At 34.9% G+C, this 16770-nt stretch overlaps 1 protein-coding gene across 1 annotated transcript; it reads left to right on the forward strand.

Annotated features, from left to right (window-relative positions):
* The first annotated feature begins 242 nt into the window (after positions 1–242).
* grnb (granulin b) lies at positions 243–16705 on the forward strand. Its single transcript, XM_079806643.1, has 16 exons — positions 243–383; positions 1372–1451; positions 1905–2048; positions 3992–4114; positions 4204–4302; positions 4402–4552; positions 6909–6944; positions 7078–7169; positions 7301–7439; positions 7589–7686; positions 7899–8135; positions 8335–8577; positions 9040–9312; positions 13231–13479; positions 14278–14508; positions 15567–16705. Exons 2-16 carry the CDS (start codon positions 1449–1451, stop codon positions 15678–15680), a joined length of 2232 nt encoding a protein of 743 aa, XP_079662769.1. The 5' UTR covers positions 243–383; positions 1372–1448; the 3' UTR covers positions 15681–16705.
* The last annotated feature ends 65 nt before the right edge of the window (positions 16706–16770 follow it).

A 16770-nucleotide genomic window follows, 5' to 3' on the forward strand; every position in this document is an offset into this window, starting at 1 on the left:
TGCATTTTATTTTTATTATTATAATTAATTTAATATTTGCGAATATGTTTATTAGGTATATATTAACCTTAGAGATGTTTTTAAGTTTTGTAAAATTTTGTTTAGTCATCCGTATTATTTTTTTATTATAATTTAATTAAATTTTTACGTTTCCGTGTATATTGTTTGCATAATGTAAATCATTTTGTAATTTTAAACTAATTGAACATGTTAGTACGGTTAAATAAAAGACAAACAAGCCTGACTCACTGTGTCATGTGACTCTCTCAGGTCACGTGATAAACAAATAAACTCAAACTCAGCCGAGAACAGCATTATATCCACTTCACCACGTCCTGTTTAACGGTGTTTTTCCCCCACCGGCCTCGTGGAAATACGGCACGGTAAGCTCTTTATACTTATATCATCTTGTTTTTTAATAAAACAAGTCTTTGCTTAGGGTTTATTCCGGCCGAGCTCACGCGCTTCCGTTGGAAACAATACGAAACAACAGCGAATGATGCGTTTTTAATAACTGTTTTAGTGCGTCTCAAAACTTGCTTTAACCCTATATACTAACTGGTTAACTAACACAAATTGTAGCTTTGGTGGATATACATTTGACTGTTATCATATATTAAAACTAAACATGGTCAATCAGTGTAGCATTGTTTGTTAACCGCTGCCACAAAGTGATTACAAAAAAGTGATACATTTATTAAAGGGATAGTTCACCCAAAAAGGAAAATTCTGTCATTATTTACTCACTCTCAAGTTGGTCCAAACCTGTATGAGTTTATTTCTTCTGCTGAACATAAAAGAAGATATTTTTTTGAAGAATATGGGTAACCAAATGGGCCCCATTGACTTCCATTATAACTGTTAAATATAAAAAAAAAAAGTCAATATGGTTCATCAACTGTTTGGTTACCCATATTCTTCAAAATATTATATTTTGAGTTCAGCAGAAGATGGAAATTCATACAGGTTTGGAACAGCATGAGGTTGAGTAGATTTAAATTTAATTTTTTGGGTGGACAATCCCTTTAAGACAGCGGTCATATAATGTGATCAATTGTCTGAGATGAGATTATCTGATAAAATAAATAAATATAGGCTCCGATAAACACAAGTTTGCAAAGACTTTGCTCTGTGTCTTTGAAATCTGTAGTCGTGTAAGTATATATAAGCGTAATATTCTCATGTATCCTGCAATTGTCATACTGATGATATAACATGTGAACTGCAGTTTTTATATGGGTTGTACACCACAATGATTATAAACAATTCAACTGAATTATTGATGAATCAACCTCTTTAGCTAATTCAATTTCAGTGTGACCAACCCTGTATGAATGTACTGGATTTACTAATGCATATGTTTTGTTACAGCGCAGGAAAGTCATTCATGGGTTTGCATCTGAACATTTGAAGAGCATTCGTTTTGTGGGTCTGCAGTCACACACACAATGGTGAGTAGTTTGGTTTTCTTAATATTTCTTATATTGTGATCTAAAGCTCTTTCACTGCTACTGTAAACGAGATCAAATCCAACAGAACTTTTTCCATTTTGACAGTCTTTTTATTAATAAGTCTAGAGACCGATAAAGCAATTGTCCATTAACCAGGCATGACCTGGAAATGTCATGAGACAGTCAGCAGTGTGTTTATCAGTGTTGTATTGCTCACTAAATTGGGAAATGTTGTAATATTTGTAATATTTATATAATATTTAATGTGTTTGTTTGTCAAAAGACACTCCGACATGTGGAGTGTTTTTAATAAATGGAAAATAGACTTCACTTTCCCCCTAAGTTCATTCCTCAACGATACTTATGGATCTTATGTGTCATAGTAAAGATAGTGTCATAATTTAAACACAGAATCAAATAATGTTCAGTTCATGGCCATTTCCTGTCTTTCAGGTGCGTGCGAGTGTCGTAGCGTTACTATGTGTGTGTCTGAACGTGTGCGTCGCTCTGATTTGTCCCGATGGAGGGATGTGTGAAGATGGAAACACCTGCTGTCAAACACCATCAGGAGGATATGGCTGCTGTCCGCTACCCAACGTAAGAGAGGCTTTGAGCTGGATGTGTGTGTTTGGGAGTTACACTGCTGTTCAAAGGTTTGGGGCTGGTAAATGGAATCAGATGAACGTTTCCATATCAAATTATAGAGACAGTGCATTTAGGCCACGCGCACACTGGGTTGAGGTGTGGGGGATTGCCAACGCTCTCCATTGAATTTGTATTGTGTGAAGCAGCCTCCTTCTCCTTATCATTTCTTACGTATAACAAAAAACAGAACAATGTCTAAAAACTGATATATGACGGTGTACAGCAAACAAGCTAAAAAACACAGTTTTTATAAGCTGTCGACCCAAAAAAACCCAAGCGTTTAAGGAGAAAAAAGTGGAGACAGGCAATAAGACGGGAAGCATCAGCAGGAAGAATGGGATCGTGACACTCAGTATGTCTGTGTGCAGTAAACATTTTGTCACTTAAGTCAAATATCCAAATGTCAATTTTATATAGTATATTTCCTGTCAATGATTATGTTCCCCTCTAGTGTGTGTAGTTCTCAGTGTATTATAACATCTCAATTGCCTGTATCCTCCTTTTTGTTCTTAAACGCTCGTATTTTGGGTCAACAGCTTAAAAACTTCTGGGTTTTGGTTTTGGTTCTGTTTTTTTTTTTTTTTTTAAGCTTGTTTGCTTTACACCTTGTCACATATCAGCTTTATACTTTGTTCTGTTTTTGTTATAAGTCAGAAATGACAAGGAGGCTGCTTCACGCAATACAAAGTCAATGCAGACGGTTTGATTGCCCCCCCCCCCCAAACGGTGGGTGTGGTTTACAGATTATACTGCGTGTCGTTCTGTCTCTAAATGAAGTGAATCCAGTTATAAATGAAAGACCAAACTGTTGTTTTCAAAAGTAGAAATGAGCACACTGTATATACAAGATGCCAAATCATGTATATTTATTGAAAGGGGAACGTTTAAGGAAGTCTTCCTTTACTATAAATCATATTTTATTAGAGTGTCCTGCTTCAAATTGTATTAGGAAATGCTTTTATTCGGACAGTACATTAATGGAGATTTAAAAAAAAATATTATACCTTTGTTATTATTGTTGCTCATTTACTTAATTTTATATTTTGTTAGTAGAGATATTGCATACAATTAATTGAGATATTATTATGATTTTTTTTTAAACATTTGATATGGCATTAATCAAACAAATAAATACATTTAAAGTTTGGGTTTGCTAGGATTTTAAAAAATATCAGCAATGCTGCATTTATTTGATCATAAATACAGAAAACACAGTAATATTGTGATATATTATTATAATTCTTACAGTTTTCTATTGATATATATATATTTTAAAATGTAATTTATTCCTGTGATGTAAAACTGAATTTTCATCATTACTCCAGTCTTCAGTGTCCCATGATTCTTCAGAAATTTTTCTAATATGATGATTTGCAGCTCATGAAACATTTATTATTATCAGTTGAAAACAGTTGTGCTGCTTAATGTTATGTGGAAACTGATACTTTTGTTTCTGTTCAGGATTCCTTGATGAATAGAAAGTGATTAATTTCCAAGATGAATGGAAGATTTTGTACCATTATAATGGTGTTTTACTGTCACTTCTGATTAATTGAATGCATCCTTGCTGATATTACTGAAGTAAATTCACTAAAGGAAGTTACACTAGTGAATTTCTTAAAAAAAAATTGTGTTTAAGACATTAATGATTTACTTTGTTCCCCTTTGTTACCCTATTTAATGTGCTTTATTAAAATTATGTCAGACAAAAAAAAAGAACATTCTTTCATCATGTACTCACCCTTACTGTATGTTGTTGCAGACTTGAGACTTTCTTTCCTTACATAAACGTAACTTTATAACATCTCTTTTGTGTTTCACAGTAGATAGATTTTTTTTCTTTGTGAACTATTCCAAGACCAGTAAATGACACTTGTTTGTACGTGTGTTTACAGGCTGAATGCTGCTCCGATCACTTGCATTGCTGTTACCAGGGCACTCTGTGTGACCTGGAACACTCTAAGTGTGTGAATAAAACACACACTTTAGACTGGGTGGTAAGAGTCGCCACAAAGCAGGTAATGCACATACCTGCACAGCTACATATTCAGATACGCCTTGAGTAAATACCCAGCATTGAAATGTATCTCTCCATTTTTATTTCTAGAGTGCTGTAGTTTGTCCAGATCAGGAGTCTGAGTGTCCGGATGACACCACTTGCTGCCAGATGCCTGATGGGAGTTGGGGTTGCTGTCCTATGAAAAATGTACAGCACTTGTTTGATCATATTTCTATCCTGGAATGCAGTTACTATAATGTATGTGGTAATGTTTAACTTGATCTTTCTTTCCCCGTGTGTGTTTAGGCTGTGTGCTGTGAAGATAAGCAACACTGCTGTCCGGAGGGAACCAAATGTGACCTTGAGCATTCAATGTGTGTGTCGGCTACCTATGGATCCTCCCCCTTCTGGAGGAAATTCGCTGCCTCTCGTAGGAAACCATCAGAGAAAAAAGCAGGTATGACAGCGGGAAATATGACCGTTTTATTTGGCTCTAAATTGCATCATGCTTTTATTAGCATTATGTCAGCCATAATACAGGAAATATAGTACGTGTATAATTATTATGCAAGTTGATATTCTGATCATGTTTTTTTTCCAAGCATATTTTTACCAATTCCAAACCACATCAATCTTAATAACTACTATTGATTTTGTATTTAATCATTTTTAAGTGAGATATAATTGTTAAAGGGTTAAGTTCCCCCAAAAATGAAAATTCTGTCATTACTTACCCTCATGTCGTTGGACACCCGTCAGACCTCCGTTCATCTTCGGAACAGAAATGAAGATATTTTAGTTGAAATCTGATGGCTCTGAAAGGCCTCCATTGGCACAATGGCACGGTTCACTCTCAAGACCCTTAAAAGGCTGGAAATGAAAAACACCTTATATAGACCCTTTTCACATTTCCGGGTTTCTCAGAGCGGAAGTCGTCATAGTCGGGTTAAATATTATAGCTGTGAATGAGAGAATACATTAAATATTTTCTGTGTGCCCATTTGCTCACATAGCAAACGAAAAACGCCACAGTTGTGATTTCACAACTTTCAAAAAGAGGGAAAAAATAGAGTGAGATTGATAACGGCAGTGAAAAGAGAGAAATATGTTCACTTTTTACCATCATTCCCATAGACGCTATTACTAAACACCCACTTTTTTTTATTGTAATTTGATGCAAAAGTAATAAAATACAAAGTATTAGTGTTATAAATGTACTTATATTTTTTTTAAAAACGAAAATACAAAAAACGCTGCAGGTTACGATATTGATGACCGTTAAAGCGCGTCATCACAGTCTGTGAAAAGGGTCTATTCAGGTGCGCAGAATTATTAAGCAGGTTTTCTTTTACAAGTAAAAACGGGCCTGAAAAGTAAAAAATTATGAAATGCTCATGAGAAGGATGCAATAATAATGGAAATTGCAAAATTAGAAATTGCTAAATAACTAGAAACAAGAAATTGCTAAATTTAAGGTGGACAGCCAAATGCTCAGTGGTTCAGCTCAGCAGGGTCATAATTAGCAGGGACATTTAAAGGTGCTCTAAGCAATGTGTCACACTTTTTTTTAGGCCAAAACATTTTTTTGTCACATACAGCAAACATCTCCTCGCTATCCGCTAGCTACCTGTCAGCTGAACACACTGTAAAAAAACGCGGTCTCTGTAGTCCGCCTGAGCTCCACAAACTGCAACAAAAACAAACTGGTGCAGGCTGCACCACGAAGCACAACAAACAGTGCTCCAGCCAATAGCCGACAAGAATGATTTGGGGGTGGCGCTTAAAACACCTTTAATTCGGTGCAAGTTAAATCTCTACTTTAACTGTAAAGAAAACCTTCTTAATAATTCTGCACACCTGAATATAAGGCATTTTTAACAATAATATATCACTTATAAATGATTCAATACAAATTCGAATTAAATACGAATTGGTAAAAATGTGCTTGGAAAAAAATAAGAACAGAATATGAACTTGCATAAGGTTTTTTTATTTATTTTATTTTTTTATTTTTATATATATATATTTTTGAAAGAAATCTCCCAAAGGCTGCATTCCTTTGATAACAACACAGAAAAACAGTAATATTATATAGGAATATTATTGCAATTTAAAATAACTGTTTTCCATGTGTATTGTTTTGAAATGTATAATTACTCCAGTCTTCAGTGTCACATGATCCTTCAGAAATCATTCTAATATGATGATTTGCAGCTCATGAAACATTTAAATTATGATTAATATTATCAATTTTGAGAGTTTTTGCTGATTAATGTTATGTAGAAACCATGATACATTTATTTCTGGATTATTTGATGATAGAAAGTTCAAAAGAACAGCATTTATTTGAAAAGTTTTGTAACATTTAAATGTCTTTACTGTGACATCATTGGTGATTTTTAATTCCTTAAATCACCCTGACCCCAAACTTTTCAACAGTAGTATATATTAGTCACTGTTATGAGACGTGATGAAAACCTTGCAGATATGACAACGGATTTTTTAAAATAAAATATAAAAATGAAAAGCTGGGATTGTTTTAAGATGATGCTCCTCAAATACTTAGCACATATTTTCAATAACAGCAAAACAGCCTAGATATTGCTTTTATGCTGTCAGCAACGTGTGTATTTATTCATGTACAAAAAGTTATTGCACATGCACATTTTGTCTTGTTCACAAGGGCATAAAATGGTGTAACATTTCATAAACTGATTTGAAGTTCTTAAGGGATTAGTATAATATCCTTAAGTTTGCTTGTCAGTTTCACACCTGTTAATGAGTGTTTTTATATTGTATTCATGTTATTGCAGTTGATCCGCATGCAGAGTTCAGTGATATTAGAGATGGTAAGGCTAACTCTGACACCAGCAGTTTTATTTATCTACAAGCACTATTTTATGTATTATTTATTTATGTATTAACAAGTGTCTTTGGTGAAACTGATGCCTCAGTATTCTGTGTGTGTTTTTATGTGGGCAGTGATCTGTCCAGATCAGGTTTCCACATGTCCAGATGATACAACGTGCTGTGAACTAGGGACCGGCAGCTACGGATGCTGCCCGATGCCAGAGGTGCTTCATGTTTGTCCTAATGTATTTTTCTGTAGGGTTTGAAAGTTGTTTTTTATGGTTACCTTGTGGTTTGCATGTATTTTACTTAACGTAAGCTTGAATTAACAAATGTAAATGTGTTTTTTCTGTAGGCTGTGTGTTGCTCTGATCATTTGCACTGCTGCCCAGAGGGCACGACCTGTGACCTTGTCCACGATAAGTGTATATCAGCCAATGGCATCACAGAAATGGCCACTAAGATCCCAGCTGTCACTGCCCTGAAGCCTAGAGGTGAAATCCATTTATTTTATCTTTGTGCAATTTAAACGTTTTGTATTTTCAGCTGAACCTCATAGCTCAAACCATTCTATATTGTGAGTGTTGCTTACTTGAATCAATGTAGAATATGCATATGCATAAATACATATTTTTGTCTGCAGATAAACAAGTTCCCTGTAATGAAACGGTAGCGTGTGCTAGCGGAACCACCTGCTGTAAAACAGAAGGCGGCACCTGGGCCTGCTGCCCTTTACCAAAGGTATTTGGCATTGCAGGAAAGTTGTCCGCTTCATATCAAATTCAGCATTGGAGTGTTATAATGGCTTAGTAGTATCTTTTAAAAATCAGCCCATAACAAAAGTTCCTGAGATAAAATCTACAATGTTTATTGCAGCAAAATATTGCAAAAGAAAAAAAAAATGTTTCAAGTAATACAAAGGCATTGATGCCACTGTGCCTCCTGATCTCCAGGCAGTGTGTTGTGAGGACCATGCCCACTGCTGTCCACAAGATACAGTGTGTAACCTCGCGGCGGGCACCTGTGATGACCCTGCTGACCTCTCAGTGTCTGTACCCTGGTTGACAAAGGTGCCTACCTTTACAATAGCTCCACCCAATCAGAAATGTGACGATACCACTTCGTGCCCTGTTGATTCCACCTGCTGCAAACTCCCAACTGGAGACTGGGGGTGCTGCCCACTACCAAAAGTAAAGACCTTTTTTCTTTTTCTCTCATTTTAAAATCTGCAGACTAATTGGTAAAACTCAAATTGCATATTAGATAAATACAAATAAAATCAAGCAAAATAAATGTTAAAATATAAAATGCATATAATATTTATTTATATTATAAGCAGTATTTATTTAAAAATTTATTCATTTTATATTTATTTACATACATTTCCAGGCTGTGTGTTGTGAGGACCATCTCCACTGTTGTCCCCAAGATACTAAGTGTAATCTGGCCGCCAGCACTTGTGACAGTGCCAACGATCAGGGTCTCCGTTTTTCTGTGCCTTTGGTGAGGAAGATCGCCGCAGTGACCCTGCCATCGCAGAACCAAAACTGTGACGAGACATCGATGTGTCCAATAGGGACGACCTGCTGTAGACTAACATCTGGGGCATGGGCCTGCTGTCCTATGCCACAGGTAAACACATTTAGCAACAATGGTTTCTGAAGCTCTAAAGCACAGGCGTGCACACATGCTTGCACTATTATGGCATATAACGCTGTCTAGGTAGGGTGCTTGCTATGTCAATTATGACAGCATTGCATCCTTTACAGAGAATGCAATTCTATAATGCATTATGAATAAATGTGCATATTTAATGTGTACACTGAATAGAAGAGTATAGATTAAACATGAATGAAAAATGAATTGCATGACATGCCGATTAATTGAAATGGTTGCATATCAATCTTTTAACATTATATTTACCTTTAGTAAATTTCACTGATTAAACATGTTAAATTGAAAGCAAACAGTTTTTGTTTTTATACTTCTAGTATTCTTACACCAAACTCTATTGGGATCAATTATGAGTTTTGAGTAATTGAGTAAATGAGTAATTAATTGCTGTGGATATTATGTGTAATTTTTATATTGTAGGCTGTGTGCTGTGCCGATCAGGAGCACTGCTGTCCGCAAGGCTACAAGTGTGACTTGACGGAGAAAACCTGTGTACGTACTGGCCTTCCCAGCATGCCCTGGTTCAGGAAGGAGTCTGCACTGAGATTGAGCCAGCAGTCTGATGATAATACTCCAGAACTGGCCGATCCAGTGGACAGACACATGTGTGACGATCACACCAGCTGTCCAAGAGACGACACCTGCTGCTTCATGAAAAATCTCGGCAAGTGGGGCTGCTGTCCACTGCCAAAGGTTAGACATGCAATATTAAACCATTCACTATATAATACAATGTAAATGCCACACGTGAGCCTAAAATGACCACAAATGAGTCCACTCCGCTACAGATTAGTGTTAATTTCGTCAGACGAGACGAGACTAAATATGTTCATCAACGACCTTTTTTTCCATGACGAAGACGAGACGATGACGAGACTGCACCAATGTCCAAAAATGCTGACTAAGACATGCAATTAATATGCATTATTGTTGACGAAAAAGGACGAGACTAAAATGTTTTGCGTAAAATAAAAACTCTCTTCTCTCTTCATTTTCGTCTACAATCGTCTCTACTTTTTCATCATGAGATTCATTTTTCAATATTCCGAAAGAGTTTGCGCTGTTGCTCAAGTACAGGTCTCATACTCCTGTTGCTGCCAGCCTGTCAATTTGCGCCGGTGCACGCGGTTCCCGGAGCGCTCAATACTTCTAGCGCTGTGTCAATACATTTGAATTGCTTAAGCCGGCTAAGTTACACAACAGCTTCACTATATAGGTGTTTGCAGCAATTTTTGGTAAACAGTACAGCAAAGTGTGCATTGCTTATTACTTCAGCCACATTTACTGTATCATTTTATTATGGAGAGTGATGGAGATGCAACATTGTTAACATTAATGTTTTTCTTGTATATAGCCCTCTTACTAATTCACACTTATACTCATTGGTGGTCAAATGTGACCATACACCTTAACTATTTTTAAAATAAATAGCCTATATTTTAGTTCAATAATATTTATTGAATATTTCGAGGAGATCTTTTGGTACTAAATACTATTTTTGCAATAAGTATGGTCCATTAATGACCACTTAAAACATTTGTCCTCTAATATTTGTATTCTTTATATTAGTGTAGTAATTAAGGTTAAAATAGAGAATTCCAATGCAAAGAGGAGAATTAAAGTCATTTTGTGGCTGGAAAAATAAAAAAATTCACTTTACATTCGCATTACCCACTGGTGCCTGTATGGCTCTTTAATAAATATACATGTAGTCTAGTTGCTCAAAGTATTGCAGATCATAACTGCTTACTATTTGTGAAATTTTAAAATGTTAATAATGGTGAATAGTAAAGAATGCAAGCAAATATAATTTAACCCCCAAAAAGTTTAAAGGGGTGGTAAACCACGATTTCACTATTCTAACTTTAGCTAGCGTGTAATGTTGCTGCTTGAGCATAAACAACATCTGCAAAGTTACAACGTTCAAAGTTTAAAGCAAAGGGAGATATTTGCTTTTAAAGAAATCAGTTTCTAAGAACTACAGCAAACGGCCAGTAGGCGACTACACACATTCCTCCAGGGTTGGTGACATCACCAGGTTCAATATTTACATAAACCCCTCCTCCGAGAATATTAAATAAGGGGAGGTGAGGCCATTTTGTATCGCGGCGCTGTTGTGGTATAGTTAGGCTGGAGTGTTGTTGCCGCGATGCCAAGGAAACGCTGTTATTTTCATCCGGATTGCAGGTCTGGGGTACTTGCTTTGTTCAGCCTTCATAGGGACGGGGGTGCGTTGCAGAGCGTTTAACATACAGCATGTTATATGCACGTGTGTATGAGACAGAAGGGAACAGGCGCGCGCAGGGCTCCCGCAGCACATCTCACGGAGGAAAACATCCACCGTCTTCGCGATTTCAATGCCGGATTTGCACAACGTCAGCTGCGTGAAAAAAACACTGCCGGTGCTTGGATGCATGACGCGCACGCAGCACATTTCACGGAGGAAAACTTCCACAAACTTCGCGAGTTCAATACAGGATATGCACAACGGCTTGTCCTGAAAGCTGGATTTACAAACAGAAGCTGTTTACGGGCCACAACCTGTAAGTCTGATTTATTTTTCATCGATGTGTTTTCCTGTAATAGGTTGTAGCAAGGAAGTAAACAGATGACAACACTGTTCTGCAAACCAGTCTGTTAAATGCTCATTCATACTTAACGTTATCCGACGAACACCTATCGTTACAAACACTAACGTTAAAATCTCAACAGCGAACCTGGCATTAGTGTAAATGATTCATTGATTAGAGCTTTTATGTGTTGTTTATCTACAGGCATGCTAAACATGGTTCTGTGTGTGATTTTGGCTAACTTACTAGTTAAAGCCAGTGCTTAGTGTTTGTTTTGGGTTAGTTCTTGCGACAGATATTTGGCTATAATCGTTCTAAAAATACAAAAGTAACAGTGCCATTCAGTAGCGATCACTATAGATCCGCAGTCTTTACTCTTGAGGACTGAACAGGTTCTGCTCGATCATCTTCACTCAAATGTTCTGGGTCTGATTCGGGCTCAGATTGGTGTGGTTTTATTGACGCCGTTGTTTCTAATACTGACCAAAGCACAGCCTCCGGTAAGGTAAGGGGCGTGACGTTTCCGACAAACGTGCAGGCGGTTAGCGAATCACAACACACTGGGCCAGCTAACCAATCTGAGCCCATTGCGTATTTTTGAGGGACTGGCTTCATACAACCCGGAAAGCATCAGACCGTTTTACAAGGAGGGACAGAGCAGTGTAGAATAAAGGTCAAATATATGAAAAATAAGGCAATTTTTTTTAAAACGAAGCATGAACACATATTACAGTGCACCCCACAAACACAGTCAAGCCTTCAAAAGAATGTGTTTTACCACCCCTTTAAAATAGTGCTTAAAGACAAACTTATTTTTCCTTATGTACAGTTGGCTATATACAAATAAAAATACTGAATCAAGATTGAAATCGATATTTGTTCCCATCGTCTCATAAGCTAATGCTAATTTTAGGCATGTATGCTGTAAATCAACCAGTTAGCTATGGTGTTGTGGCACATACATTATGCAGGTTATATATATTTTATGTAACTTATTTTGCCACACAATATATTGAGTTTTCTTTTGACTAAAATGACGAGACTTTTAGTCAACTAAAACTTGACTAACAAAAAATGATATGTGAATGACTAAAACTAACAAGGACATTTGGCACAAGACTAAGACTAAAACTAAATTAAAAATAGGTGACAAAATGAACACTACTACAGATAGATAATTCTCACACATTCAAAAAGCTTAATTTATATTTTCATATATATGCAATAAATACTTGCATACATCTATACTGTGGCAGTTTAGACAGGCAGATTATTGAAGGATATGTATGCTTTTTTGGGCAGTGTGGTCATAAAGACCCTTTTATAAATAGACAGCAGTATTTGTTTTTTTTTTTGTAATTAAATTTTTAGTTATTAGTAATTTTTGGGTTATTTTTCATTGTATATATTTTTTTATTTGTATATAGTTATTAAATTATGTCAATTTTAGTCATTTAGTATTTGTATTTTATAGTTATTAATTGTGTTAATTTTTATATTTCTATAAATTTATTTTATTTCTATATCATTTCTATATAGTTATTCATTTTATGTAATTTTATTCTTTAGTTATTTGTATTATTATTTAATTTTAGTTATTAGTCATTTTTGGTTGTTTTTCTTTTACATTGCTATACTTTTAGTAAGTAATTCATATAGTCATTTTTATTTAGTAATTTTGTTTATATTTTAGTAAATAACTAATTAGGCATTAGTTATTTGTATTTATTTAATTTTACTTATTTTATTTGTTTTTCATTGTATTTATTTAGTTATTTCTTTTATAATTATTTTATTTAGTTTATGTATTTTTTTTATGTGCTTTGATTTAAAATGCAAAATAAAAATAATTGTATTTCCAAGATGATAAATATGCAACAAAGTAGCATACTGCCATTTGAATTTTTTACTGTTCCCCATTTTTTTTTTTTTTTTTTTTATTGTTTTCATAAAAAACATTTGCAGTCTGTATATAGTACTCCATTATAAATGTAGTGAAGGAATTAATTCTTACACTATATCCTCATCATCTCTCTGTAAGGCGGTGTGTTGTAAGGATGGAGATCACTGTTGCCCGGGAGGCTACACGTGCAATGAGGAGAAAACGTCCTGCACTAAAGGCTACCTTGAGATCCCCTGGTACACTAAACAAGAGGCCAGGCTCACAAAACGGTCAGACGTGTTGCTTGGAGACAAAGATGTGAAGTGCGATTCAACGACGAGCTGTGCGTCTGGTTCCACCTGTTGCAAACTATCCACAGGGGAGTGGGGATGTTGTCCTCTTGTCAAGGTATGTCTTTTTGGCCCTGTTTATTCCTGGTATTAAGATGCATTTTGGTCGATCCGATCGGATTGCTTTCGTAGTGTAGAAGCTCATGCGGTCAAATGTGTTTGAACAGCCACAAAAGAGCCTACTCTCCACCTACTGACCTAATGCGTAAACATTTTAGGAATCGGGCAGACAGGATTTCCACTTTGCCGGATGAAGACCTAAGTTAGGTTTGAAGACGAAAAATGTACCAAACACAGTTCTCACCATTCCTGGTTTCTCTCAGCGGAAGAAATGAAAGCTGCTGCTCTCCGTGTGTTTTCCCGTCGTCTCCAGTCGCGTTCATATGTAAATTTGTGCAAGATTATTTAGTCTATTCGATCAAAAGATCTGGAAAAACCCAAACATTTACCCGCCCATAGACCCTCCCCTCGATGAAATCAGGACAGAAGTGGTGGAAAGTGGACAAAAGAGATGGATTAACACACTAGGTGTAAATGTGCTTTGCTATATGCATTTATTTCTTCTAGTATCTTTGCATATATCATGCAAATGTTACAGGATTAAATAGCTTTACATGTTTATTACAATAATCAAAAGATTTTATGGATTAAAACGCCTTTATTCTATTAGTTATATATGTGTCTTTGAGATCTTTAGCAGTTGTTTTGTGGATGTTGTTTTCATCTGACTTTGAGGTTAGCTTTAGGACTCGGAGCACCACAGGGTTTGTTTTCATGTGTTTTGCATTAATTTGATGTTCTTTATGCAGGGGTGTTTGTGTGCTCTTCACTGATTGGCTGTGTTTCCTCTCTGCAGGCTGTGTGCTGTGAGGACCATGAGCACTGCTGCCCACAGGGCTACACCTGCAACCTCCAATCTGGAACCTGCGTTAAAGTGTCCGCCGTGGGCAGTGTTCCTCTGACACGATTACACAAACACACACATTTAGAAGAGGAGGTGCTGTGTGACGCATCAATGCGCTGCTCAGAGGCACAGACCTGCTGTAGACTATCAGACTCCACATGGGCCTGCTGTCCATATAAACAGGTATGACATCCAATGATTGTTTTTCTTTGACTTCTGATATTATTCATGCTGCTAGCTGAAGGAAACATCACTATCACTGTTACTTTAATAAAAACTAATAATAAACATTTCAGTAAACTAAATGAACAAAAATTATATTTATTTGTTTACATTTTATTGCATTTTATTTATTTAATTTATTGAATATAAATATTGATTTATTATATTTGTATTTTATTTATTTTTATTTGTGTTTACTGAAAATTAAGGCTATGCTATAAATTTTATTTGAAAATGATTTGTTAATTATATTTGATTTATTTGGTTATTTATTATTATTTATTTGCTCGCAAAAAGGAAGCATCACTGTTACTTTAATATATTTTTTTTTATTTAGTTTACTGAAATGTATATTTGTTTTCAATGTATTTCTTTATTTGTGTTTAAATTGTTATTTATATTTAATACATTTCATTCAATTATTTGTGTTTACTGAAATGTAATTAATTTATTGTTATCTTAATTTTACATTATTATATTTGAAATATATTTATTTATATTTAATTTATTTGGTTATTTATTGTTTACTGAAATTTGTTTTATGTAATTATTAAATGCATAATTTTTATAGCTTACTGTAATTTATTTATCATTTATTTCATTATTTTTTGTCTACTTAACCTAATAAATAAATAAAATTAAAGACAAAATTTATTAAACATATAAAATCTCAAATACATGCATCAAAAATAATTTCAATTAACACAATAAATAATAACCAAATAAAAATTGTTAAATTATGTTTACTGAAATGAATGTGTTTTTTTTTTATTGGTTTATTGAAAAATTGGTTTATTATATTATTGGTTTATTTTAATTTTTACATTTTATTTTGTTTACTGAAATATATTTGATAGATTATTATTTTTTGTTTATCTATGTATTTTTGTGTTTTTAATTTTTTTTTATGTAATTTGTGTTTACTGAAATATGCATGCATAAAGTAAAATTAGTACTACTGATAGCATCTTCACTGAAGTATGCAAACATTTAACAGATGTTTCTCTCTCTCTTTGTAGGCAGTGTGCTGTGAAGACATGAAGCACTGTTGCCCTATGGGATACAAATGTGACCGGGAAGTGCAAGGTTGCACTAAAGCATCCACAGCCACGTGGTGGGATAATTCTCTTTAAGCGAAGAACCGTAGACTGACACTGGATAACACACATACACATCCGTACACACACACTCAAGCACTCTGACATGTTGCATAAAGCATTGCTTTTTAAGATGCCCTCTTTAGACAAGGGACTATGCATCATGGTTTTTCTTTAATGCTTCGTTTTTACCAGAATAAAAAAAACAAGGCTTCTGCTTTAGCAGGATACACAGAGACTTTTTAGTCTTTGATTTAAATTGTCTTTGTTAAGGGAAACTGACAAAATCCAATGCACATTTTCATTTATTTCACTTTCAAGTCTCAAGTTGCTAAAGATATCCGAGTGATTATAGAAGTGATTTTACAAGACATTAGATATGATCATTAGTGGCATACAAAGCCAAGTAAATGATATCTGAAGTCAAGCGTGTGCAATGTTAGATGTTTATTTTAAATTGTATTTCTGATTACCACACAATCTAAGAACGGATATCACCGTAAGGGAGAAAGGCTACTGAGAATCAAAACTGAATGTGTCAGCAGTGAACTAAACCTAAAACTGCAGTCCAGTGCATCAACCACAAAAGCAACTTTATAGTGATTTTAAAATGTGATGAACAAATAACTGTAAAATTTGTTCCTGAATTGTAACTGCAATTGGCCCGTGACAAGAATGGATGTCGTCAAGCATTTAACGCCATGTTTTACTAAGAGACTAGGGTTAACTCTGCTTTATCGGATAATTATCTGCTTTTTCCATTTGTAGGTTTCATTTTAAAAGTTCCAATTTGTTTGCATGCATTTTTAAAATATTTTCATGCCTGAAAGTGTTTATATTCGAATGCAAGTGTCATTCTCATAATTTCCTTTATATTATTATTTTAAAATTTACCGAATGGTCAAATCAATTTGCTTTGCTGATTAACTGTGATCAATTGATTTTCAGGTTGTTGTTGTTGTTGTTTTTTTTTTGTATTCTTTTGATTTTGTTGAAGTGGATTTCTTTGTCTTTGGTTAATTATACCAGGAAAAACTGAAATTAAATACTTTTAAAATAGATTGCCCGTTGACTCATTCATGTCTCATCGGACTGTTTTGATAAACTCTGTCTTGTTTCCATGGTG

This window comes from Gobio gobio, assembly GCF_949357685.1.
Source record: "Gobio gobio genome assembly, chromosome: 23".
Lineage (NCBI taxonomy): Eukaryota > Metazoa > Chordata > Actinopteri > Cypriniformes > Gobionidae > Gobio > Gobio gobio.